This window comes from Onychostoma macrolepis, chromosome 08, assembly GCF_012432095.1.
Source record: "Onychostoma macrolepis isolate SWU-2019 chromosome 08, ASM1243209v1, whole genome shotgun sequence".
Lineage (NCBI taxonomy): Eukaryota > Metazoa > Chordata > Actinopteri > Cypriniformes > Cyprinidae > Onychostoma > Onychostoma macrolepis.
In genome coordinates this window covers 8,001,912-8,029,736 of record NC_081162.1, presented here as the reverse complement: position 1 = coordinate 8,029,736, position 27,825 = coordinate 8,001,912, and the positions used below count along the sequence as shown (strand labels likewise).

General features: G+C 36.3%; 1 protein-coding gene across 6 annotated transcripts in view; it reads right to left on the bottom strand.

Annotated features, from left to right (window-relative positions):
• The window catches only part of sorbs3 (sorbin and SH3 domain containing 3), a 60,170-nt gene that overhangs the window by 26,825 nt on the left and 5,520 nt on the right, over window positions 1-27,825 (bottom strand). For 5 of the 6 annotated variants that reach the window (XM_058784563.1, XM_058784561.1, XM_058784564.1 and 2 more), the window contains exons 3-6: window positions 4,304-4,366; window positions 1,828-2,025; window positions 764-836; window positions 395-534 (exon numbers count right to left, since the gene is read on the bottom strand). In XM_058784563.1, coding sequence (XP_058640546.1) covers window positions 395-534; window positions 764-836; window positions 1,828-2,025; window positions 4,304-4,315 — 423 coding nt within the window. In that variant the 5' untranslated portion in view covers window positions 4,316-4,366. Of the gene's footprint in view, window positions 1-394; window positions 535-763; window positions 837-1,827; window positions 2,026-4,303; window positions 4,367-21,442; window positions 22,392-27,825 lie in introns of those variants that run through there. The other variant, XM_058784562.1, reaches the window with a different exon arrangement.

Here is a 27,825-nt window from a genome sequence, read left to right as displayed (position 1 = left end):
TCTTAATTTTGAACTCTCAAAGTGCACCAGATAGATGAATTTAACTTTAAAATGTACAGAATTTTCTCCCGGGGGGGCATGCCCCCCGACCCCCCTAGAGGGACCGAGGTCCACCCATCACAGTCTAACAAAATCCTGTGGGAAACACTGTATATATATATATATATATATATATATATATATATATATATTCTTTTATTTTATTTCAAATAATGATTTTTTTTATGGTTGTAGTTTTTAGTGTTTTAGTTGACTATAATACTCTGCTGATAACCAGCACACTGTGTATTCATGGCTAATTTATGGATAAGAGAAACAATAGCCATGGATTTCATTGTTATTTCTAACTGTCTGAAGGCGTGACACAGGAATGCAGTGTTTGAGTGAGACTCACAGATCGGGATGCGATAGGCATGCCTGTCTCATCTACAGGACCTATTCCAGAGAACTTGATTAAGCGCTCCTCTCGGGTGCCAGATGTCCTGGGCAACGTGGCATAACCTCCAGTCTGTATCCCACCATTGGATAATCCAACTGAAAGACAGAGAAATGACAATTTAACACATATCAAATTGCATGAAATATTCATATAAATATATGAACATATAATATTTGCAATTTTAATTTCAAATGTTCCAATTACCTCCAATTCAAGCAGAGAAACCTATAGTTACATATACTTATAATCACAGATAAGATACGCATAGGAATTCTTATGATAATTTAGTCAAGTAATATCAAAACTTCTCAAAAGTTTTGTTACCATTTGTCTGAGTCGGCCCATAGTAGGATCCAAAACTCTGTCTTGTGTATCCACCTCCATTGACCTCTGCGACCTGATGGAAACATTATCGCACAGTCAGAGATACAGTATATGACAATCATATTCTAATAGTGAAGTATGAAGAGAATAAGGTAAATAGGAAACGTTAGTTATACTGTATATAACACATATATAACATCAGTTATACTATGTAAAAACTGTCCCAAAAACATGCCACTTGGTATTTGATATTTGTAATTTAATGCAAACGCATTCAAAGTAGTTTAAGTGTTGAAATACTTAGCTTGGGCACACTATATATAATAATTAGAAATTGAAATGAAAATAAAGCATATTTCAAGTTACTGTAAACAGGATTAGCATACTATACTCTAAAAGTCCTTTTTTTTTTTAAAATATCGCCACAAGGGGGCAGAACAATATAACTTAAGTGTCTGCACACATTCAGTCCAAGTCAGTTTGTAATAATGTCAAAGTAGTATTATTCATTCATCCTTTTTATTATTATTATAAATGAATAACAAATATAAATAAATTATTTTTCGGTTTTAGTTAAATTAATTTTACTACTTCAGCTTATTTTATTTCAGTTAGATCACAAAGCAACATTTCTATTTTCATTTAAGTTTTTTAAAGTTTTTCATCTAAAATGTCAATTTTATTTCAACTTTATTTCAATAACAACACTGTGTCATTGCGCTACTCAATCAAAGTATAATGTGGAAAAGACTAGTGTTGAGTTGAACTGAACTGAATAGATTTTAAACTAAATATTTACACACGAAAGTATGAGTAGTAGAATGTCTCTTTTAATGTTTCAATTTTTTTTAATTATTATTATTATTTATGTTTTAATTATTATTTACATTTAAATTTAGTGACCTAGAAAGTTTTCTCAAATATTGTCTTATCAGTTTACTGTATGTCCAGGTTTAGATTAAATTTTGAATCCTAGATTTTCAGTGTGGTTTTAGATCTTTGGAAGTTCTCAACACACGTGGAATAACGTCTGCAGCAGTAATGTGTTACGGCTGTGCTCTTGCCTTGTGCTGTGAAGACGCAGGGGCTGAGCTGATGTGGAACGGACTTGAGGGAGGTGTAGGAAGACCAGGAGAGATTACGACTACTTCCTGGGTCATATCCGGAGCCATGAAGTGATGTCTGGATCCACTGCCAGGAAGAGCCTCATCCGAGAAAATGATCCGCGAGCCATTGAGATGGTCATGCACCTCCACTCTTCTCTGAGAGAAAAACAGAGGCTTTATTTCATTACCTAGAGTCACTGTTTCCATCCATTTTCCATACTGCTTTATACTCCACAGGGTCGCGGGGGGCTGGAAACTATCCCAGTGTTTTGGGACACAGCCAGGTGGGAGACGCCCTAAACAACAGGGCTCACACACAGACACACACACATGCATGCACTCACTCACACCTACTGTAGGGGCAATTTATAGTGTCCAAGTCACCTATGCCAAATGTCTTTGGATTATGGGGGAAAGCCACAAAGACATGAGGAGAACATGCAAACTCCACTGGCTCAGCAGGGACTCCAAACAGACCTTCTTGCTGTGAGGTGGCAGTGCTACCCACTGAGCTGAATCACAGTTTTCAAAGAAAAATATGCATAAGACATTCAGTTCTCAAGAACAGGAAGTGAAGGTTTAGATAGTAAGCTTTATCAGTTAGCCCCAGTTGTTTTATACTGTAACTATACCATTCTCTGGGCAAAAGTTTTATTCCTCCACTGATTACCCTTGAGAAAAAGAAGTGCATTTAATTATACTGAATGTGCACCTCTAGTGTACTTCTAAATACATATAAGGATCCTACTTGTGTCAAAAAAGCACTCTAAAGTTCAACTAATTGCATTTATATAGTACATTACTGTAAGTGTCAGAAAACATTACGTTTATTCTTTTAAAGAATAATATTTCTATAGTAAGTACTTCTTTAAAAAGTATGCTAAAGCGTACCTCTTTTTCACAAGAGTAGTGATGCACTGAAATTTCAGAATCCAACAATATTTGGCCAAAACAGCAATCAATCAATTAATCAATCGATAAAAATCAGTGTAGTGAAAGGCTGAAAATATTTAGCAAAATAGTTTTATTAGTGCTTCTCTGCACCTGTTTCATGCACACAATGTGGATAAGTTACAAACATTTTTTTTTAAATTGGCATGTGCTTTTGCCATTTTTATTTATCATAAATAAATACATTTAAATAAAATTGTATTTATATTTTTAATATTTCAGTTTTAGTTATACTAATTTTATTTATATATTTCTATTTTCACTTAAGTCATTAATTTCATTTAATCTCATTTTTATATTTTATTTCAGCAAATCAATAAAAATTAATTCAAAATAAAAACTATTTTAACAGTTTAAATGTTTTTTTTTTTTTACTTTTTTTGTTTTGTTTTTTTTTTGGTCAGGACACAATTCACAGTGAGCAAAATTAAAAGCTAAAATAGCAATATGTAAATTTAGTTTGGATGACATACCAAAACGCAGTTCATTGCTGAATAACTTTGTTATTTATCACCTGAGAACACACTGAACAGAATAAAGAGTTCAGTTACCCAATTAACCAAATCTAGCAAGTGAAATTAGATTTTTGATTTCAGCTTTTGGCTAGATGAAAACTTTAATTATGGTAAACCTTACTATTGATAAATATTTAAAAGCATTATTATATTATGTTTTATATTTTTGCCAGTGACCATTTTTTGAAAAGGTTTTGGGAAGCAACTATAGCAATGATAAATCTGCTCTCTTGTCAGCTCCATTTGTTATTCATTCAAAGTATCAAAACAAACTGTCCATCCTCGTCCATTTTATATTGTAGATGTTCCAGCTTCTTACAGAGAAACACTCTTTGTGGCTTAGTTTGAGGGGCCACAAGAGAAGAAACTACTACCTCATTACAGGGCCCTGTTTTACTGAGCTCCCTCATTCAAACTCCCTAAGGTGTGACTCTTGGCCAACACGTTCATGAAGAGTTCACAGCAGATAAGAGGTCAAGTTAGCATTACTGGCTAAGTTTTGCATTGTGAAACGTCTTCCTGACCTCCTTTCCTCTTCCTCTTGACTCGAACCCCACCATCCCTCACTCTCTGCTCTCTCTGTGACCTGAATAATGCTCCCTCTCTCCATGTGAACTCTAGGGGTCATGGGAAGATCCCTGTGTTCTCACAGATGGTGAAACTGTATCTTGTTAAATCATGGAGATGCTTTGTGAGCTGGGGGAACAGGGATTGGGGCTTTTTCATGGAAATCCAAGTCTAGTCCATAAATAGCTCTCTCTTTCTCTCCTCCTGTCATTGTGTAAAGGGCTGTTTGTAACGTTTCTTTCTTTCTGTGGTTCCAGGGCGTCTTTCAAGGTGATGCTGAACGGCCCAGGAGCTGCCAAGGATCATAAGTAAGCGCAAGTGCAAAGTACCTCACATTAACATGGGTTTAGCGGATTGAGGAACGCAGAGAGTAAGCTTTGAACCTCAACAGATGCTCTTACCTGAGACTGCATGTCATCTGCAGGGATCCTGGTCAGTAATCACTCAGATCTCAGACGCACTGCCTGAAAGAAACAGCATTCAAAAGACTGTTATTTCTTGATCTTATTTCTTATTTCTGTCTAGTGTCGGCCCTTTGAACAGTATATCTGTTTGCTTCTCTTCTACGCTCTATGTTCACATACTGTATTGCAGCTAAATTCCTAATAAAGCTCTTGTCATGTAAATATTTGTTTAATATATTTTGCATTTGCATATTAAAATATTTGCATTTTTCTGTCAGAACAAATACGAAGTAGTGACTGCTAATTGCTAAATTTAGTGACAATATCATTAAGAAATACTAAGTGATGAAAAACTGATATTAAGCCCATTTGTTATGAATATATCCTGCATGTATGTATGTATATATACTGTGTATGTATATATATATATATATATATATATATATATATATACACACACACACAGACACACAGCCATTCAAAAGTACAACAATTCTTTGCATGTTTTGCTCTGTCATTGCCATGGCTATGTCTTGGACAAAAGCAAGGTATGGTCACAGTGGCTGTTAAAACGTACCACCATTTCACCTTAATCTGCAGTGTGGGCTTGTCAGAGTTCATTTTTGATTGCTTCAACACTTTTTTTGATAAAAATTAAATGTGCAAGGCCAGAAAGTGCAACTACAACTACAAAAATCACAAGACTTTGAAACATGGACTGCTTTGTTGCCATGGCATTGAAAAACTAAACAATGACCACTGGTCAAACTTTCCAACAAACCATAAGTGTGTGAAAACCAGCACAGATGACAAATCATATCTGCTGTAAACATCCTTAGAAATAACTGAACCAAAAAATGTTTAAACAAGGAAAACTGTTTCAAATATAAGAACATTTTCCTATAGCTCTACAAAAAATGATGTTTAAAAACCACTAAAAACTCAGTCATCATGGCAACCGGGGAACTGTCCAACATGAAATGTTTCATATGACTTTAACTTTCCATTTGACATCAATGTTTCTGAGAGCGTAACCATGAAGCAAGCACTCCTAGAGTGTTTTCCATGTGAGATAATTAACTATGAACCAGAGACCATAATGATTGCCGTCAGTTTCCTGAATGCTGTATCCACTGCTATGAGCACTGGGCTTTTCACACAGGGGATTATATGTTGGGTTATTCTCTTCTCTCATTCTCTTGGCCCAGATGACTCATCAGTCTCGAATGAGCTCCATTACATAACAGAAAACAACAATTGAGTGCATGTTTATGTATGTGTGCTTCACAATGGTCTCTCAGTATGTGAGGGTCCCACAGTGGGGGTGTGTTTATTTGCATGAGTGGCGCTACTCATTAACATATATGGATATGTACTGTATCAGTTAATGAGAGTGAACTCTGGGACAGAAGTAAAATATGACTAAACATTAAAAAAATAAATAGTTCTCTCAAAAATTACATTTCTGTCGGTTAATCACCCTCATGTTATTTCAACCAACAGAGCCGCTAACAGGACATGGTGATTGAAAAAATATGGGACCAGAGAACAAAATTATATTATATTTGCTTGTAAAAGTTTAACATTCCTCCAAGAAAGTTTGTGTTTGCTCACAAAACTTTTGCATTCCTACCCAAAACCCTGCATTGACTTGCATTTTTTAGCAGAAATATTGCATTCCGCCATGAAAAAGATTTGCAAGTGATCTCAAGGTTAGGGGATTTTTTTAGTTTTTAGGGGAATGCAAACGTTTTGCAAGCAAACGCAGAGTTTCTCCAGGAAATGCAAAAGTTTTGCAAGCAAACGCAAAGTTTCTCGGGAGAATGCAGAAGTTTTGCAAGCGAATGCAAAGTTTCTCTGGAAAAAGCAAAAGTTTCACAAGTGAACACGAAGTTTCTTGGGGGGACAAAAGTTTTGCAAGTGAACACAAAATTTCTTTAGGGAATACAAAAGTTTCGTGAACAAACACAAAGTTTCTCTGGGGAATGTAAAAGTTTTGCAAGCAAACGCAGAATTTCTCCAGGAAATGCAAAAGTTTTGCAAGCGAATGCAAAGTTTCTCTGGAAAAAGCAAAAGTTTCGCAAGTGAACACGAAGTTTCTTGGGGGGACAAAAGTTTTGAAAGGGACACAAAGTTTTTTTAGGGGAACACAAAAGTTTTGCATGTGAACGAAAAGTTTCTGGATGGAATGCAAAAGTTTTGCAAATAAACAATTTCTCTGTGGAACTCAAAAGTTTTGCAAGTCAACAAAGTTTTTTGGGGGAACACAAAAGATTTGCATGTAAATGCAAAGTTTCTATGGGGAATGCAAAAGTTTCGTAAGTAAACACAAAGTTTCTTGTGGGAACACAAAAGTTTTTTAAATTAACAAAATTTCTTTGGGGAACACAAAAGTTTTAAAAGCAAACACAGTTTCTCGGGGGAACGCAAAGGTTTTGCAAGCCAACATAAAAGGTTTGCAAGTAAATGCAAAGTTTCTGGGGGAACGCAAATATTTTTCAAGTGAACATGGATCTTCTCTGAGAAACACAAAAATTTTGCAAGTGAATATAGCTAATGTTTCTACAAAAAATTGTGTCTGTTCCTCACAAAAGCTACTGCATGACTTAGACACATTAACTGAGTCAAAAGTACTACTTTTCTACTTTTTTCATTGGAGTTTGGTTGAATCCATCCACATTCACTTTCCTTGTATGTGAAATAACTGCCAGGGCATCCTGCTAAACAACATCTTTTGTGCTACATGGTAAAAGGAAAGTGGGTTTGGCATGTAAGGGTGTGTACAAAACATTACAAAAACATTTCGAAATCCACATAATTTAGCATAAAATCCCAAAAATTCTGTCCGTTTCCCTTTCGTGACATCATGTGACACACGCAAGGATCACAGCTGTATTTGGCATGTCAAAGTGTTACAAACAAATCATTCATGTTCATTCTCTTCAGCAGTCAATTGAATTCAGTCCGTAAAAGGGTAACGATTTCAGTGCATTGAATTAAACACTAAGGCCATTCATTCATACGTTTCACAATAAAGAAAAAGACGCCCAACCTTTTGCCTGTTTTTGAATTTATAATTATGAAATCCCTTTGTTGCAGACTGACATGCTTTGTGAAGTCATATATGAAGAGTTACTTAGTCAAAATAAAAGAAAGACCCATAATACTCAATAGCCAGTTCGGAAATGGTACAACTGAGAGTGAAGGACTGTTGATTTATTGTACTGTCTCCACATGTACTGTATGGAGGAGACAAAGAGAGCCGTGTGTATGTGGGTGGGTGTGTAATTATACATCTGTATGAACCTGTCAGTGGACTAAATCCTGTACCACTCATAATCAGGGATGGGTCAGGGCATTAGTAAGTTTGACTAGTTTTACATTTTTATTTTAGTTTTACATTTTTTGAGAGTATTTTAAGGATTTTGTTCATTTTACTTTAACATTCAGACATTCAGACAAAATTTATGTTTATTATGTCTATTTTAAATATTTATATTTGAAATAGAAATGTTTTGTAACATTATAAATGTATTTACAGTCACTTTTTATCAATTTAATGCATCCTTAATTTACAAAACTCTCAAACTATCTTACTGACCCCAAATTTAGCTGTTCGTATGTGATGGAAAAGCTGAATTTTCATCTTTAGTGTCACATGATCTTTGAGAAATCATTCTAATTTGCTGATTTGCTGCTCAAGAAACATTGCTATGGTCATTTTTTTTTTTTTTTTTTCAGGATTCACTGATAAACAGAAAGTTCAAAAGAACAGCATTTTTGAAATAGATATCTTTCTAACATTATAAATGTCTTTACTGTCACTTTTGATCAATTTCATTCATTTTTGCCTAATAAATACTGATTTCTTAAATAAATTTAAAAAAATGATCCCAAATTTTTGAATGGTAGTGTATATTTAAATAGTTTTTAGACTATTGGCGCTCCCTGACAGAGAAGGTTTCCCCTGGTTGACAAGCACTGGTATAGCCTAATTGTTTATGGACACAAGAACGTGTCTAATGTAAGTCCCCCCTAAGAAAACCATTGATTAGGTTCAGGTAAACCCAAAACCATATTAATTATACAGAGCTTCCTAAAGACCAATTAGCTGACTAGTTTTTCAGTCAACCCACTAGTCAATTGAGACCACTATCTTAAAAGGTGGCATTCTGAAACAACAAATCTCTAAATCAAAATATGTATGCCTTGATGTGCGAATGAAGAGATTGTGGACTGGACTGCAATGTTGTTGGCTCCTTAGACCATTATTACCTAAATGAGCACTGTGTGAGAGAGAAAGAGAGAGCACAGCGCCCGTCAACATTCTCTCAGGAGCTGGGAGAGGACTCTTGAAACACAACCTAATACGGTCACGTCTACCTCAGAGATCCGTTGGTGAAATATGTCCAGATTCTTCCTCAGAACACATTGAGCATTACTGCTGTTTGTTTTGAGCGCTCCAAGCAATTTTTGCAGATTACAAAACTCAAACAAGCATCTGCAATGCATAAATGTTGCATTCTTCTGACAGCAGGCTAGCAGACCCGATTTGTCCACTGTTTTCATCTGGGACATACAGTACTGTGCTGGATGGTGTACACATCCTAAAATGACATTAGAAGTTATATACAGTAGGTCTATATCTACTAAATCACAGTCTTCAGTGTCACATGATCCTTCAGAAATCAGTCAAGATTTGCTGCTCAAGAAACAGTTCTACCAATGCATATACAACACACAATTCTGAAATGTATTTGCTTGAAGAGCCAGTATGAAGTGATAAAGGGGGAGGTATTGGGATGATGTGGACGAGTGGGATGAGGAATGTCCCTGTGGAGGACTCTGTAAACTTGGCAATGACATCAGACACACGTCCCACAACTCTGAGGTCACTGGCACAAGACGGGACGGCTGGCCTGTCCTGCGATATCTGGGAAAGTCTTTGAGCTCCATATTGTGCCATGTGTTTGTCACCTGCAGAATATTTACTAGGGATGATCTAAACAAAGTTTTGGCATTTGAAAACATTTAGCCATGTAAAACAGATAAAACAGCCATAATCATCCGGACCGTCATATCACAATACAAAGTAAACTGGATCTTAGTACCACATAAACACCACTGCATCCTGACTTCCAGGAAAAATGTACATCAGCCAATCAGAATGCAGCTTTTAATTTTTGAAAGCCTGAACTGAACAATACGCTTTGAACAGTCTTTGAATGTCTATTTAAAGGTGCAGTAGGAGATCTTGGAAAATGCTAACTTTAGCCTGATAGCACTGAACGTGAAAGTCCCACCCTCCCTGCAATCGCCGTCCAAAGCGATGCCTCCTGAACGCATGAACACGAACAGATCAGATCAGACGACCAGAGACAACATTACTGCAATACATCATGTGTCATTCACCGGTGAGAAAACTTTATAGCTCAGTTAGTAAAAGTACAAAAATAACAGGAAGGAAGATCAGGTTGTTGATGTTTGCCTTCCATTCTCGCTCTGTCTGCAATAGCGTACCGCACTGATGACGTATCCTGTCTGCGCGAACTGTGTGTGCAGAGGTATGCAAATACATATGTTGACAGGCAGGTAGGAAAGTGAATGTGGACGAACATTTCTTGGTCCTACGCCTTCCACAGAATATATAAATACAGATAAATACATTTAGACCACTTTAAATTAATGATTGCTATCGGGATGTGAAGAGACTTTCAACCAGAATAACAAAAACTGTTTCTGAAGACAATCATCTATTGCACCTTTAATATATATATATATATATATATATATATATATATATATATATATATAATTTTTTTTTTTTTTTTTTGTCCACCAAATGAAAGTTCATGGGGTTCAGTTATGTTTTGGTCCCCAATGACTTTCATTGTATAAACAAAAACAGCTGAAACATTCTTCAAAATATCTTCTTTTTTGTTCTGCATAAGAACAGATTTGGAACAACATGAGAGGAAATAAATATACGTCTTCTAGGCTGTGACTACACATAGGTAGACCAAAGCATTGCTCTGAGGTTAAACTTTGGCCTGCTTCATGGGAAAAGTGCAATCTAAATGTCAAAACGTTGATCTGCTCTTAATGTAGTTCTTATCTGCGTTTCATCTCTTTTTATAGGAACAGGCATGCAGGAAATCTGTAAGACGTAAATGAAAAATCATTAACATTTAATTAGGGTTCTGCTTTTTATGAGCCACTAAGAGTTCCGGCACCAACATTATTAAGCATTACGGCCTTTAGCTCCAAGCAGCGAACACGCATACCATCTGTGACGAGTAACTGGTTTGATTAGGAGACAAACTCTGCTTAACGAATGTCTGGTAGACTGCAGGGGTCAGTAAGTTAATTACTGCAGTCAAATCACTTGCACATGTTGATGATAAATCAGGCTGCAGCGATGCTCTATGCAGACGAGTGTTGCTTTAGTCAGATTGTTTTTAATAAAACCCTATAAACCACAAACTCCATTGTATATTTGCATTCTTATTGGTTTCAACAATAACAGGGTCTATTTAATTCCACAACCTGCAATAGCCCTGAAACACAATGTTATATTGATTAATCTACGTTGTGTAATAATAACAACAAATTTGGGTTAATACTGACCCATGACAAGCTCTGACATAACAGAATCTATTCACATTCTCCTGTTACTTCTGGTGACTTGCAATTGTTAACTTAAAAAGCTATTTCTACTTGATTGAACCCATTAAATTTTGTTTAGTAGGCGAAACTTTAAATTAATGTATTTAGTAGTGCTGTCAAAATTACCGCGTTAACACAGGTGATTAAATTTTCCAGTTTAACAGTGTTGAAAATATTTAACGGGGCTGGGGTTGACCAAACCATCAGTACTCACAACTACTGCTTCTATCTCTTTTTTTCTTGACAAGAATTGAATTTATTTAGACACAGAATGTATTTACGAGCACTTCAAACAGGAGACTTTTCAGTCACGCCCCACTTTGCTTCAGCAGAACAACAGTGAACTGTGGTCGGATGAGATGTTTCAGGTCATATGTCAGTAAAAACTAGTTTTCCTGTCCTGTCAGGCATTATACTGTGCTATAGCATGTATCATTTCATATTAAAGCACGACTGAAACTACGAGCATGCGTGTCAGATCCGCGTCACATTCAGCAGTGGCAGCTCTTAAAGTAATAGCAGCCAAATAACCTAATAACCCAGCTGCTGTGATGTCTGTTAATCAAATAACAAAATAAACAAGAGGAAATCAATAACTTTTGTAGATTTAAGGATTCATCTACATTTAATTTAGAATTTAGTGTTTGATAACTTTATTCAATTTCTGTATATTTCCTACTTGCTGAAGGGCACAGGTAAATATGACATTTATTATAATGTGTTTATGTGAAGATTGTTTTAAGTTAACTTAAATTAGAAGTTGTTATTTTTTTAAAGTCTAATAAATGTTAAAATTGATAGCTCTCAATTATACTGTAAAGTTTAATGGCTGTAGTCTATTATTAAATATTAGGGGGAAAAAAGAACAATTTCCTAGAGACATCAGTAGTATTGGTATCAGTCATACTCACCTTCAGTCATAAAAAAGTATGACTGATAAAATCATATAAAAAAAATATGTTTATGTTGTTTCTACATTAATTTGAAGATTGAATGTGAAATTAATCCAATATAAAAGTATATTTAAAAACTTTAATGTTTAGATGAATTAGTTGACAGCACTAGTATATAGGTGATTCAGTGATATTTCTGACTCAAATAAAACCAGTTAACTTGGATGTAACCATTTTTTTTTTTCAGTGCATACTCCCAATGACATAATCGTTGTAATGTTTCCCGTGTCACATCCACTGATGTTTCCATCCGCCTTTAGATGGGTTTATATGGAGATAACAATTTACCGGCCGAATCACAGGATTACGCATTTCTTTTATGGCCTTTCTTTTATATTCTTTTTAAATAGCACTGAAAACTATCCACATGCTCAAACTCTGTGGGAATCCAAGACTTTTAGTAAAGTGAAATCATGTTTTCCACAGGGAACTTTATAGGGATAGTTCACATAGAAACGAAGGTTATGTCATCATTTACTCAACCGCTTGCCGTTCCAAACGGAGTAATTTTTTTTCTTCCATGAAATATATAAAGTGACTTTTCGACGAACATCCTGGTCACTTTTTTCAATATAATAAAAGCGAATGAGAATGGTGGCTGTCAAGCTCCAAAATGACCATAAAAATCCATAAAAGTAGTTCATATGGCTTATGCACTAGATATACTGTAAGGTTTACTGATGGAATATGATTCCATCACAAGCTCAAATCATTCTTTTGAGTTAACAGCTCACTGAGGGCAAGAATATCAGAGCATAACACATAAAACTATAGCCTAGTTTGACTTGGAATACAGTGCATGAGTTAGATGGACCACATTTATGATGCATTTGAGTCCTTTTGGAAACTTAAAACGGGAAGAAACCCATATACTGTAGGTTTGGAACAGCATGAGGATGAGTAAATGATGACATTTCTGGTTGAACTAATTCTTTTAGGGCAACGTCACCAGTTACGAAGTCCGAGTCTCTGGTATGATTGAGTGACCTATGAAACATTAGTGAATGAGCTCCACCCATCCACTCAGCAGATCCAGTGACTTCAGTAAGGAAGGAGTGCACCACAATTCAAACAAACGTGAACAGCTCTTACATAATGCTGAGTCACATGTTTTATGCTGGGTATGATAAATTATTGCAGATGCTCTTTGGCCACAAGTTGGCGTGTTATAACTGCAAGTGATTAAATACACCATTTATCTGTTATCAAGACATTATTTTTGTGTTTTTTGTGAGTGTGAACTGAATATACTGTAGGAGACACATCATTCCTCAAAGATAATGAGTCACTGCTAATAATGATAAAGATAATGATAACTGCTAGTGCAACAGTGCTCGTGACAGCTGTGAAGTGACAGCTTGTTTTAGCGCTCACATGAACACGTATACATGATTGCATTTGATAAGATAAATACAATCTGTAAATTGTTTACAGTGACCAAGGCTTGCATGTTTAAAGCTACTTGTTTCAGCACATCTACGAACCAAAGAATACTTCAAATTTGAGTGGTCAGAAAAGAGTCTGACCCTGATAAAAATAAAAGTCTTACCATGTGCTTTTATTTTATTTTCCAGTTAAACATGTATATCTGCTTTTTAAAAAGTGTGCTTAATTGTACAATATTGCAGTGTACTTTTTAATATTAAAGTCAAAGTGTGGTTTTATGACAAACACGTTTTTTTAAAGTGTCATATTTTATCATTTTTAATAATCTTTTGTTGTGCTTTATTAGAAGTACACTTATTTTGATGTGTTGACTAAGATACTAAAATTACAATTTTAACTGTAGTGTATTATTTGATATTACGAGTCAATTAACATGCTATTTAGATTATAAATTAATAAGCAATTAAGTATCTTAAAACATTAGATTCAGTTCGCACTTGAGTAGATTCTTTCTTAAATATATAAAAATTCTGAAAAGGCCTGATTATTTCACATGATTTTGCTTGTTAAATCATCTTAAAATCTTTTAAGGATGTTTAGACTTTTTTACTGGAAAATACTGAGTAAAAAATGATCTTTGCAGTGAAGCATGTTGAATGCAAGCCAGTGGCATTATTATTAGTGAAGGAATGGAATGGTGATTCATTTGTCTTGTTGACAGCAGTTTGGATCATGGCATCATTGTCCAAAGATCAAAGGTCAGAAGAGGCACAGGTCAGTTTGAGGCTAAACGGTTCTGCTTTTGTGGAGGAGTTTAACTACGCTTTTATCAATAGCCACAATAGCTGAGCTGAAGACAGAACTGTACTGACAAGATTTCATTGTTCCTGTGTCAAAATCCAGAGACAAGAACTTGTCAAATTTGTCCGGTTGACCTTTGTAACAATAGCAAGTTCATTCTTCAGTGTGAGAAGCCCTTCAATGAATCAAATGACATAAATGTGAGGGGTAATACACACAAAAATTACTAATCATAGATTTGATTCATGAATCAACTGATGTGACTTTAAGATCCAGATAAGATTCCTGAAATCAAATTCTCTCTCTGGTCACATTTTCACCTCAAAACTCAGGTGGTGTGGTGACTATAGCCAAATAATGACCATTTTTTTATTGTTCTTACTGGAAAGTCACCAAAGTGAGGGGTCACACAGAATATGTAGACATTTATAACTTCTTTGGAGCCTGTAAAAGTGTTTATTCAATCATTAACAGACTCGCCGAATAACCATGAGTCACTGAACCCATGTGAAGACCTAAGAGCTATGTCTCAAATTCACCACATTTTTGACCATATTGGTGAATCCCAACTGTCCAATAAGAGCACTTGCACACTATTCCGCAGTGAGTGATCAGATGAACTCTATCCTGCATCTCCATTCGTTTTCATGAAGGCATTTGGAAAATGTCCTGAGCGTGGGCGGTTTGTTTGTTGCTCTGAAGAAGATGATCATTCCATCATGTAGTTTATGTAAACATATCAGCAGATACAGTACAGTATACTTTCGAGATGGGTATAACTGTTCCTCTCAATTCAGTGTATATGTTAACACTAGATTCACATCCATTAAATAACTAGTATTTTGTGCACATATTCAGTGGCGGACACTTAGGACATACTTAAATATCTATCAGTGTCTTTGCATTATATAAGAAAACACCAGTGCAGTAGATTAAAAGCCAATTGCAGATGATATTTTGCATGATATTTTATATGTAATGCAGTGAAATTCATACACTTTACATGTAGCTCAAGTATCAAAATAATTTTGGGTATAGTAAATAGACAAATATGATTATTTCTGAATGATCAATGAATTTTATTAAATTACACGTGAATTGTGTATTTCATACTGAATGTCATAAATGCAAAATAGAATAATTTGTATTAATCCTCATACATAGTTGATCAGCAATCCTCTCCATTGTCTGATAACATCTGAATGAGTCACATGAATCTTGTGCCACTTTGTTTATCAAATGTAGGTAAATGGCTGAGAGAGCTTTTCTGCTTCTGTGCTGTGCTGTTAAAGCATAAAGAGATGTTATGTGTGTGTGTGTGTGTGTGTGTGTGTGTGTGTGTGTGTTTGAGAGATAAAAGCGAGTTGATAGACAAAGCATAGTATGAGGCAAGATTTAGCCAAAAGATCTGACATCATGTCAGATCATATCACTTACTTGAGAGCCACACTGTATGATTTTTACAGTCTTTTACAATTTTTGCGTGTCTGACTGGGCGATATGATCCCAGTGAGATCTCGGGTAAAACAATGGCACAATGTGTGACTACCACCACCATTTAGGTCAAAGTGTACACAGCCAAGCTGCCAAGACTTTGGTCCTAATTGTCTGATTTTTCTAACTCTGATAGCTCAGCTCGCAAGTGCATCTTGAGCTTTTTTCCACTAATTAGTTTGTCTACAACAAGGTGGCAACACTGGCTCGGCCTGTTGTTTTACACTCGAAAAAGAAACAGATGAGCAAGAACAACAACTACAACAAACTACTGAAGACGCAACAACAGATGGCCACAAGTGCTTGAGTAAGGAGGTTAAGAGAGACCTGCAACTTTAAACAGGTTCAAAGATATTTTATTGGTCATAACTTCTGGAGAGAAAAAGCACATCTTTCTAGTGCATGTGTCAAGTGCCTGTGTTCATGCACACTATCAAATTATAGTTTGAAATGCTGTGCGTTCATCTATACGCATTCACTAAAATTTGCATCAAAGTTGAGCTACTTACTTGGACGTTAGAAACAAATGCAAGAACACAGAAAAGATAGAAAAAATTCAACAAACATTTAAATGGAAAAGCATAATTTCTGTGCGAAACATAACTGCAAAAATAATTATTGTTTTCAAATAGGTTTTACTGAACACTCCCCACTTCTGCCATTGGTTGAAGATGAAAAATGTAGCCCCGCCTTAAACTCATTCCATTGGTCGAACTGTTGCTATGCCAGCCCGGTGGAGATGCTCAAACAAACAACAATGTTTAGATAACACATGCAGAAATGTCCAAACAAACAGTCTCTGCTGAAAAAAACTGAGACAACCCACGCCACAGATGGAGGACAAACACCTGGACATCAAACTCTAAGGCGATATTGTGAGAAATATAGTTCTTATAGTTGTCTCTGCATGTTATAAGGAATAAGAGAAAACATTTTAAAATTAAAAATAACAAAAACTATAGAACAAAGCAAACATCCAATAAGTCCTTCAAAATCCCCCCAAAAAACAGTGTTCACACATGCTATCAAATTAAATGTAGGTTGAAAGGCCATATACATTCAGCTGCATGTAAGGAAAACCTGAAAACTGATCTAGACATTGGGCTTTAAAGAAAATTATAATGACAAATAATTAAAGAAGAGAAGTGTCATATCTGTGCAAAAAAATATTTGCAAAAATAATGGCTGTTTTCAAACTGGTTTCCTGAAAACTCCCCCTTCTGTCATTGGTTGAGCAAATATGTAGCCCCGCCCTAAACTCACTTAATAGAGTGGGGGAAGTATGATGTCAGAACCCAGAAGAGTAATTCGCCGCGGGTTCCTTCGCGATTTTCCTATGGGGTTTTATAATGGTTTTTTTCCATTTATGAGTAAAATAAAGCCTGCGGTAAACATTACTTGACGATATTTTTACGTTTTGTTCTACAATGTAAAATTACACACATCCATACCCAACTAAAATTTTTTGAATTTTTGAAAACGTATGTATTTTTATAAACAGAGTTTTTCCTTCTTCAGTTTTAAAAAAAAATCTCCGTCCACATGAAAACACAAACGCATGCTTTGAAGCACTGTCAAGAGCATGCCAAACCAACAGGTGGCGATATAATGTCAACCGTAAAGCCATGTTGGCCAATCAGAAGCCTGAAAAAGTTTCCAGTAGGTGGAGATATCAGCGCAGGCTCCGACGTCACAAGCCAAAAACTCCAGTTTCGCTGTCTAGCTACACAATAACACTGCAATCGGAGTTTTTGAAAATCTTAAAAATGTTCGGTTTCAGTGACCTGGTGCAGCGTTTGCGTGTGGACGACCGGCCAAACCGCATAGAAAAAGCTGCGGTTTTGAAAATAACCGCGTTCGTGTGGACAGGGCCTAAGACAACCCACAAGGACAAACACCAGGACTTCAAACTCTGAGGCGATATTGTGAGAAATGTAGTTCTTATAGTTGTTTCTGCATGTTATAGTGAAAGAAGAGAAAGTATTTTAAAATTAAATATTTGTCATTGTAATTTTCTTTCTATGTCTCTGTGTTTTTAAAGCCCAAAGTATACTTCAGTTTTGAAACAGCTAAATGTATAGCTTTTTAAACTATGCTTTTAATTTAATAGCATGTGTGAACATAGTTGGTTGATGTGGGAGATTCTGAAGGACTTGTTAGATGTTTGCTTTGTTCTGTAGTTTTTGTTATTTTTCAAGCATCGTTTCTGTGATAATTATCTGTGATCATTTCTGTCTATTGTTTTCAAACTGGTTTTAAACAATTCTCCTTCTGCCATTGGTTGAACAAACAGGTAGCCCCACCTCAAACTCACTCCCTGGTCAAGCTGTTGCTGTGCCAGGCTGGGGTGCATCTCCCAAATGCACTGTTAGGTCACAAATTCCTTTGAACTCTATTGGTAACGACGGAACAAACATAGTTGCTTTTGTGAAATGCACCCCTGGTCGGATGCTCAAACAAACAGCAATGTTTAGATGATACAGATATGTCCAAACAAACAGTCCCTGCTGAACCAAACTGAGACCGCCCACGCCACAGATGGAGGACAAACACCTGGACATCAAACTAGAAACTATAACTATAAGCGATATTGTGAGAAAGATTTCATAACTTACACTTTTCAGGGGAATCATACAATAAATGGCATTCTTATAGTTGTCTCTGCATATACAAAATGGCGGAATAAAATAAAGTATTTTAAAATTAAAAATAACAAGAACAGCAGAACAAAGCAAAGGCCATTAAGTCCTTCAAAATCCCTCTCATCTGTTTCACTGCTTACTCTTTTACAGGTCTGTTACGCTCGACCTTTTGATGGATGCAAACGGACACCATACAAGGCTCTTCTGTGCGTCTGTTTACAATCTCCCGTTATTACATGATACAGACATTAATCAGCAGCAGGTCCATCTGATCACCATGTATGGTCGTCCATCGCTCGACTAAGTTGGGATAGATCCCACAAACAATTTGACAGCTATGAGCCAAAATGGGCTCCTCCACACGGACCATCCAAAATCAACAACACTCTACAAAGCGCGGAGGTCATGAAACACCTGTATGAACCTGCTGAAGACGATTCTAATCAGCAAGACGTCTCTCCGTAAAGAAAATTACCTTTTTTGTACCCTTATGTATATGTAGATCAGAGGCTGGGAAATGCCCCATAAGATGAGGGCCCTCTTAATATGCTTATGTAATGGGTACTAAAGCACTCGTGCACACACTCACGCACACACGTAGCATGTGAGAATATTCTCAGAGAGATCAGTGTGTGCTGCTGAGGGCTTTCTGATGGACCTGACAGGAGAGCCTTTGGTCTGTCACACACTGACTCACTCCATGCTTTTGTCACTGGAACACAGACTATTGAAGCTGACACTGAAGTCTGCTCTCATTTGCCTTACAACGGTGGGAAACACCCAGACAGACGTGTAAAAATTCAGGTCATATTCAGTGAGATTAAGCTGTCAGTCATTGACTAGAGGAGCACTATGGGAAAACATCTAACCCTAAACCTAACCTAATGGGAATATGTGAGCAGTTTGACCACTTATCACATCACATATATTTATTTCAGTCTTGATAATAGCTTGATATCATATCATACTGCATCTTCTAAGGGATGCAAAGTATACTGGAACCACAATATGTCAGTTATGTAAGATTCTTTTAATTTATCGGTATTGGCCGATATTGCATGTTTAATTTTTCATGTTCATTTCTTATTTTTACTGTAAGATTACATTTGACATCATCTAACATTCACTTTAAGATCTTTTTTTCCATATTGTGGCGTTGTGTAGCAGATTATCGGAAAATAAAAAATGTAGGACGGGGACACAGTTCTATGCATCGGATGTTGATTAGAGATGCAGTGGGTAAATTATAGCATCATCTAGCAGTGGGGTTGCGAATTGCACATAGAGAAGCTATGGTGGCCAACACAGGACAAAGATGTCGCCATCTGAGACAGCAGAGAGTAGCCAGTCAAGCAATGACGTTTCTTTACAAAGGTAAATTAAGGAATTATATTTACTTAATTATTCAGTAAACTGATATGTTATTGTGAATATTATTTTTACTTGTTCATCATTGTAAAGTTCACGAGAACAAAACAGTGACAAAACACGCTCTGTAGAGCAGTTTGTCCATTTAGGGCTACTGTAGAAACATGATGGCACCAAATAGCGACTTCCATATAAGGGGACCCACGGTGTATGTAGATAGAATTTGCTCATTCTAAGGTAATAAAAACATAACGGTTCAGTAAGGTTTTTATACACCTCTGAAAACATAGTTGTGTGTATTATATTGCATTTCTTTCAATAGATCCTCCTAAATTTCACTGCACCTTTAAATGGAAATCTGAATGCGACCTTGCAGTCGATTGTAAGAAAAGGGGCAGTTTATGCAGACTAAATGATTAAAGAAGAGAAGTCTTTATAAGTTGTTATATCAGAAGATCCAGTTATGCCATTTTGATTTAAAATTATAAAAAATAAAAAATAAAGAAATTAAACCTGTACAGATGAATCTTTCACAATGAGATGCATTTAGAAAATACAGTGATTTTCTATTTCATGCCATTTTAAGGTTAATTTTTAAAACACTAATTATTTAAAACCACTGTTAAATACAAAGTTTTGTCATGAAACTCTAGATGGCGCAGTCCGGTTCTAACTTAATGTGACATAATGACATAATTATTCACAAGGTGCAGCTGATTGGTTTCTTTTCGTATTAGCAGCCAATGAGCTTGCAGCTCAACATTCAAATACTCAGCTAGTGCTTGCTGTAGCAGTTGCAGCACGCTTCAGAAACCCTCCACCTTCCCCAGCTCCACCTGTATAGATGTGCTATGGGATGATTTCATGTATTTTACATATATAGGTTTTTTTTTATATGTGCAGCAGCAGTATTTCTTACATAGTCACATGAGCATGTTGTGGATGTATTGGCAGTAGCATAACATATCTATTCCGCCAAGACCAAATACATTAACATTGTCATGTACATAATGCTAAACTCTCATCACAGAAATGTAATTTTGAGCAGATCTCAGAATGGCAATTCAGTTTTTAAACTGCACATTATAAGAATGTGATGCCTAAATTCATTTTATACTTTATTTTTCATTCATTTAAACAAAATAGTATAGTATATAATTTATAAGCACATCTTTTAGCACTTTCAGACAATCTTACTGATGCATCCCTAGTCGACATCACTTAAAATGCCTCAAAAATGAATGACAATTTGTTTAAATCATAAATTTAATTACACAAACCACTTTTTTATTTTGTACATCTAAAAAGTACAATTAAAACATTAAATCATGAGATGAAATATTTGTTTTTGTTCTGTGGATTTTAAATCATGAAGTAACACCCTCTTTACATGAACCAAATGAATTTGAGGTCAGACTATAATAATCAAACGTCAAACAAATCACACCACTCTAAACAGGCAAATTCAGTTTAGGCAAAACAACAACTAACTGTCTCAATAAAGTCCAGCCACTCAAAACCAAAGTGTTTTAAACACACATAGAAATATGAAAGCATAACACCATATGGGACACCAGATTTGGGTTTTTCTGCAGCATTTATGCTCTTTCCCGCTGCTTTGAAAACTTCCCAAATCCCACCAAAGACCCTTAATCCTTCAAAGAGAGTTAAGAATTAACTTCAGACGTATTGTGGGCTACTGCTTTCATACAGCCCTGCCAAACAGAATAACGCATGAATAAATGAGTCGCTGTACATGATCATTTGACTGTTTTACAGTTAAACTCACACTAACAGGCTGTCAGATGGAAGAAAAATCAACTCACCGGTTTGTGTGGGTGTGTAATTGTGTGACAGCAGCCACGCACAGATTTCCCAGGATGACACACAATTCCTAAAGTGCTGCTTGGTCTGCTTTGTATGAAATAACCTTTCAGGTTCAACCTGCTCTTTGTGTACCTTTCTTCTCTCTCTCTGTCAACTTTCCTGGTCAGTTCTTTCTCTTTCTCACTGTTTTATGCTCCCGTCTGCTTCACCTCTGTTAAGTCCCTCTCACATACTGACACACACATGCACTCTCACTCTCACTCTCTCTCTCGCTCCACCACTACAAGACTTCCTGGTTGACAAGGGTTTCTATGGTGAAGTACAGACTGTGTGCAGAGGCCCGGCTCACTTTTGGCTGCCTTCACTAAAGAGCATTTGAATAGGCAGTCAGCCTTTTGTGGCCATAAGGTGATATTTCACAGCACGGGGTTAAAGACTGGTGAATTCAAAGACTAAACCACATCCACCTCCTGATGGTCCTCCTCTCATTTCACTGTTCTCCCTGAGCTCCCGCCCCGCTGTTTTTCTACAAGCCACTGCTTAAGCGTGTCTGGCCATACATGGCCAACCAGAGGAGGACGGCAGTGACTCAGTGAGAACGTGACTTCAGGCTTGAGAAATTCTTTAACAACAAATCAATGACAAATAAACTGAGGCGGAGGTCTTGAATTGAGAAACATGATGCCCTATTCTGAGATCTGTCAAGAAAGTGTAAGATTTAGAGCAGGGTTGTCAAAACACTGGCCCTTGAGATTTCATAAAGCCTCTAAAGTGTTTATCCTTAAAGGGACAGTTCACCCAAAAATAAAAATTCTGCCATCATTTACTCACATATGATCCAAACCCAAACTTTCTTTATTCTATGGACCACAACATGTGAATTTTGAAGACTACTTAGTCACTCTTTCACACACGATAAAACTAGGGTAAGTGAAAAATGTAAATTAAATTAAATAAAAGTACCATAAAGTTTCAAATCTATGATTTAGGATATTTCCATATATAATATTCACTACTGTTCAAAAGTTTGGGGTCTGTAAGATTTTTTAAATGTTTTTGAAAAAAGTCTCTTACCAAGGTTGCATTTATTTGATCAAAAATACAGTAAAAACAGTAATAATGTGAAATAATATTACAATTTAAAATAACTGTTTTCTATTTGAATACATATTAAAATCTAATTTATTTCTTTGATGCAAAGCTGTAAATTACTCCAGTCCAGCAGTCTTCAGTGATCCTTCAGAAATTATTCTAATATGCTGATTTGCTGCTCAAGAAACATTTCTTATTATTATCAAAGTTGAAAACAAGTGTGCTGCTTAATATTTTTGTGAAAACCATGATAATTTGTTTTGTGATACATTTTTACGTCTTTACTGTGACTTTTTAAAACAATTTATTTCTTGCTGAATGAGTACAAATTTAAAAAAAAAATCTTAAAAATAATAAAAATGCAATTATTAAACATGTATTTTATATGATTATTATTTATTATACATGAATATACCGACGAGCTGATAAACCATACAACATTTTAGAATACAAATAAGTTGAACATAAACATAGCAATATAATCATATAAAAACATAAAATCATCTTGTTGATCACGACAAATATTTTACAGCTGTTAGCGTTATCGATTTATAATTGACTACTCAGACATGTTATATCCTGCTGTTTTCTCAGGAACTGTGCTGACGGTGATTGTGGATTATCACTGCAGTACAAAGTTCTGATGATCTGATTTACAAGACTTGAGTTTTATGCAAGAGTTTTTTGGCATGATCAAAAAGAAATAATACCGAGTTTTTTAGCTGACATATACATATGATTTATGGGTCTTTCTTATGCTTTGATCAATAGTCTTATTGGAGCAACTTGAAGTTTCAAGAGCACAATATTCATTATTCTTCAAACCCTCTTGTGGGGTTTGAACTTACATCCAGATCTTTAACCACTAGGCCACACCACCATCATTAAAAAGCAACACAACAATAATAAAAGTTTATCGGGTACAGCTGCCTCAGTGTGAATGAATTTTAAAGAATGAATTCTAGATTACCTGAACTCTTTTATGCATGTGTGCTGTTTTTCAGAAGTGTCTATTTTCCACTAGATCTTGGGGAGCCAGTTCGTTCTTAATAATTCAGTGGTTTGGCTCAGTAGGGCAAACCAGTCTTAAATGGTATAGTCTTACAGTGTGTGTGTGTGTGTGTGTGTGTGTGCAGTGAGGCATTTTTGCCAAACAGCAACCAGACGATTGCAAAACAGAAGAGGAGAGAAGAAAATACATTCACATCTGACAGTTTAAACAGGAGAAAGCATGAGGTGAGACCAAACAAGAGGAGAGCAGCACACAGAGGTCTTACACTGCTGTGAAATCTGAGCGTGTGAGACTGAGAAAAGAGAAATAAATCATCGAGAGTGAGTGATGAACTAGGAGAAGAGGCATGTACGCTTCTGTTATTAATGGTCGGTCTCCTGCAGCGAGCAGATATTTGTGTCTGCCAGTAAGATGATTAGTGGACTGAAAGAAACCTCATCAAATATTATGCCATTCTCTTTATTATTTCTGTCTTTCTCTTTTTATTCTGTTAGGACAAGGTTCAGTTCTGTTCTAAAGATACAGATAAAACAAATACAGAGTGAGAAAGCATATATAATGTACAGGTTTCTTTAAACCGGGGGTCTTTACTGCAGGAGGGTTGCCAGTTTTTGATTTAACACATTTCCGTGAAAGATTTTCAATATTGCATAAAATACATGCATTAACTTCAACTGAAGTTTTAGCTAAATGTTCCACAGTCGCTGCCACATTTAAACGTATTAAGTAAAATTAAATGTGCGTTACAATTAAGGCAATGGCTTTGTACATCAATAATGATCATATGAATGGCTTAGCAATGTTAATCATCATACACTACCTGTCAGCCCTTGTGGCGTGTGTTTCCCGCCCTCTTGTGTCCATATATATTTTTTTTCCTGTCCTTGTTTAGTTTGTTAATATGATTTCGTTCAGCTGTGCGTGTTTCATTATCTTGTGTATATTAGTTCCTGTCTGTTCAGTTAGTTTTTGTCTGGTCTACTCGTTACTCCCGGTGTTCCTGTGTGTCTGCCCTGCTTTGTATTGCCTTGTTTGGATTAAAGACTGTTTATTTGAGTTTATCCACGTCTCCTCGCTTCCCTCGTGTGTGTGCACCGTGACAGAAGACCAGACCAAACAGAAAGTAAGCGGCACCCCTTTTTCACGGTTTTGTTTTCCGTTTTTTGATAGTTTTTGTTTGTTCCTGTTTGTTTTTCCCCGCGGCATGGAAGTCGCCGCTAGTCCTTCTGCCATAGCCCGCGGATCAGCGTGGGAGTTCGGCGGGATCACTGTGAGCGCTGCGAGTCCTCTGGCAGCTCGTCAAGTCTGCCGGCCGTTCGTCTGTCAAGTCCGCCGGCTGTGGCTACCCTAAGCCCGGCGGCCGCTACGAAGTTATGCCCGCTGGTCGCGGCTCACTCAAGCCCGCCAGCCGCTCCATAGTCAAGTTCGCATGCCGCCGCTCACTCACACCCGCCGGCTGTGGCTCCCTCAAGCTCGCCGGCCGTCCAGAGCATCCAGTTCCGTAGTCACGGCCAGGAGTCCAGTGCAGGCTCCAGCCCCTGACCAGAGTCAAGTCATCTTAAAGTCTTGTTGTGTCCACAGGAACAGTTTTAACCTACCTTGTCTTGTTGGTCATGTCCATGGAGACTCGTCAGGGGCAGGCGGCTCCTGTCTCTCCTGTTGCTGAGATGGAAGCGGTTCCTGAGTTTACCCTGTGAGGGCCCCTGACTCCACGTCCAGCCCAAGGAGAGCTGTTGTGCTTCTGTCATGCCCAGTAAAGGGCCTCAGATTCCGAGCCTAGCTCAGAGTGGGCTCCTGTTCCTGTCTGTTCAGTTAGTTTTTCGTCTGGTCTACTTGTTACTCCTGATGTTCCTGTGTGTCTGCCCTGCCTTGTATTGCCTTGTTTGGATTAAAGACACTTTATGTGAGTTTATCCACGTCTCCTCGCTTCCCACGTGTGTGTGCACCGTGACACTACCATTCAAAATACTTATTTAGAAAGGGTCCAATAAATTGGTCAAAAGTGACCGCAAACACATTTAAACTGTTACAAAAGATTTATTTCAAATAAATGCTGTTCATCACTGTTTCCACAAAAAATATTATGCAGCACAACTGTTTTCAACATTGATAATAAGAAATGTTTCTTCAGCAGCTAATCAGAATGATTTCTGAAGGATCATGTGACACTGAAGGCTGGAGTAATGATGCTGAAAATTCAGCTTTGCATCACAGCAATAAATTACATTTTAAAACGTACTCAAACAGAAAACAGCTATTTTAAATTGTAAAAATGTTTAACAGTATTACTGTTATTACTGCATTTCTGAGCAGCTAAATGGGGTCCTTGGGCTAAAAAAAGGTTGTAAACCAAGCGGAAATCCATCGCTCTAATGAAAACGCAGTCTAAAATAGCTATGATGTGTCAAAGTAATTATACAGTAAATTATAGCATAAACATGTTGCTGCAATCCTGACAAAATGTAACCAGCGGCTCAAGGGATACTGTGAATGATAGTTAACCACTGCTGAGTAACAGCATGACTGGCATGACTCAGTGTTGCGTAAGAGGAAGCTAGGTTCACCACAATGGTAAATATTTACTCTTGACAAGACCCAGACCACGCTAATATATATCTGATATATAACACTCAATAAAAATTGATTTTATAGAGATGCAGAGTTTGTGACCTCAACTTTTGAATGTTCTGGAACACAGATAAGCTACTGTGAATAAAATGTGCAAGATACAAAACACAAGAGCAAGAACTTCAGCTTGTACCATCAGATTCAAGCAGCCTCAGATCTATCCATGCTTGTCAATGAAACAACAGCGCATGCATCCGATTCTAGTTACCCCTTCGTTTATATGGGGAAAACAATGAGATATATAAAAAAATGTTGTCTGACATGACATGTAACACGGTTGTGCTTCTGTGACCAGAGATCAAATCCTAGCTCTGGTCCTTTCCAGTCCCATCACCCTCTCTCCCACTTCGTTCTCTGTCCAATCTGTCTACTATCCCACCTAAATAAAGGCAAAAATGTCTCAAATAAATCTTTAAAAAAGAGGAAAAGGTAAAAAAAAAATTGGAAAAAATAAAATAAAATCTTACACTTCCAATAAACCAAAAAATAAAGAAGTATTTTTAAGTAGATGAGTTACGTTCATAAAATAACACCAGTCATCTCTGGCTAAATAAAAGTGCAGCGTTCCGTTCTGTGTTAATTGGTATTATTTATTATGGTATTAATTAATATTTTCAGTTTACTTTTGTTTTTAGTTTTCCATTTAATTTAATGTGAATATTTAGTATTAAAAATTATTATGTGGTTTTTATTTTTGTAAATCTATTTACACTTTAAAAAATCCATTAAAATAGGGCACAATGTACTGTATAAATATGAAGAATTCTTCCATATTGATTTTTTTTTTTTAACATATGCTTCACCAGTATTTTGAATTTTGCACTTCATTGTGTTTTTGGAGAGTTAATGGAAATGTCTGTAAAATGAATGGATAACGTCCTGGCAAAAATTTACTAGTACATTTTCCAGTTCCATTTTTTTTTTTTTTTTTTTGTAACTTTATATCCATTTTTTCATCTAATATGTATTATTTTTTTTTATTTCAGCTTTATTTCAATTTATGAATATGATGTTTAATAGTTTTAATTTCTAACACTAGTTCAACTGTGAAGTGGTTTCTGGCACATATTTATCTATTTACTATTTATATACTGATATTAATTTGATCTTTTAAGTCAACTCAACTGGTGACATGCACATATAAAGATGTGTGATTCAATCTGCATCTATTATCATCCTGTAACTTTCTTGAATTGATAGTGTTTTTTTAGCTTCCAATTTATTGGCAAAAAAATCAGTTCTGAACTTTGAAGTACAAAAAAAGTAAGTAAATAAATAAACAAATACTGAATATTTCTTTTTGCCTTTTTTGTCATTTTTCCCCTTCCCCAATTTGTTTCCCCTACTACTGGCTGACTGCATCTACTTTATGAATAAATGACTGTTGTCAACCAGCCACATGGCAAACACTGTTTGACAGGAATCTAGCAGATCAGGCTCAACAGCTACTATCGGTGCAACGTTTCACAACATACTCTACCTTTGACAGCAAATGATAACAAGACAGCGGTAAGAGCACTGGATGTTCTCTTTGCATTCATACTGTCACTGAAAGTGGGCTTGGATCTGTTTTTAGTCCAATTTAGCATTAATCTAAGATGTTTTATACGTTAATAAGCCACAGCACACAGAGTACCTGCATTTGACATT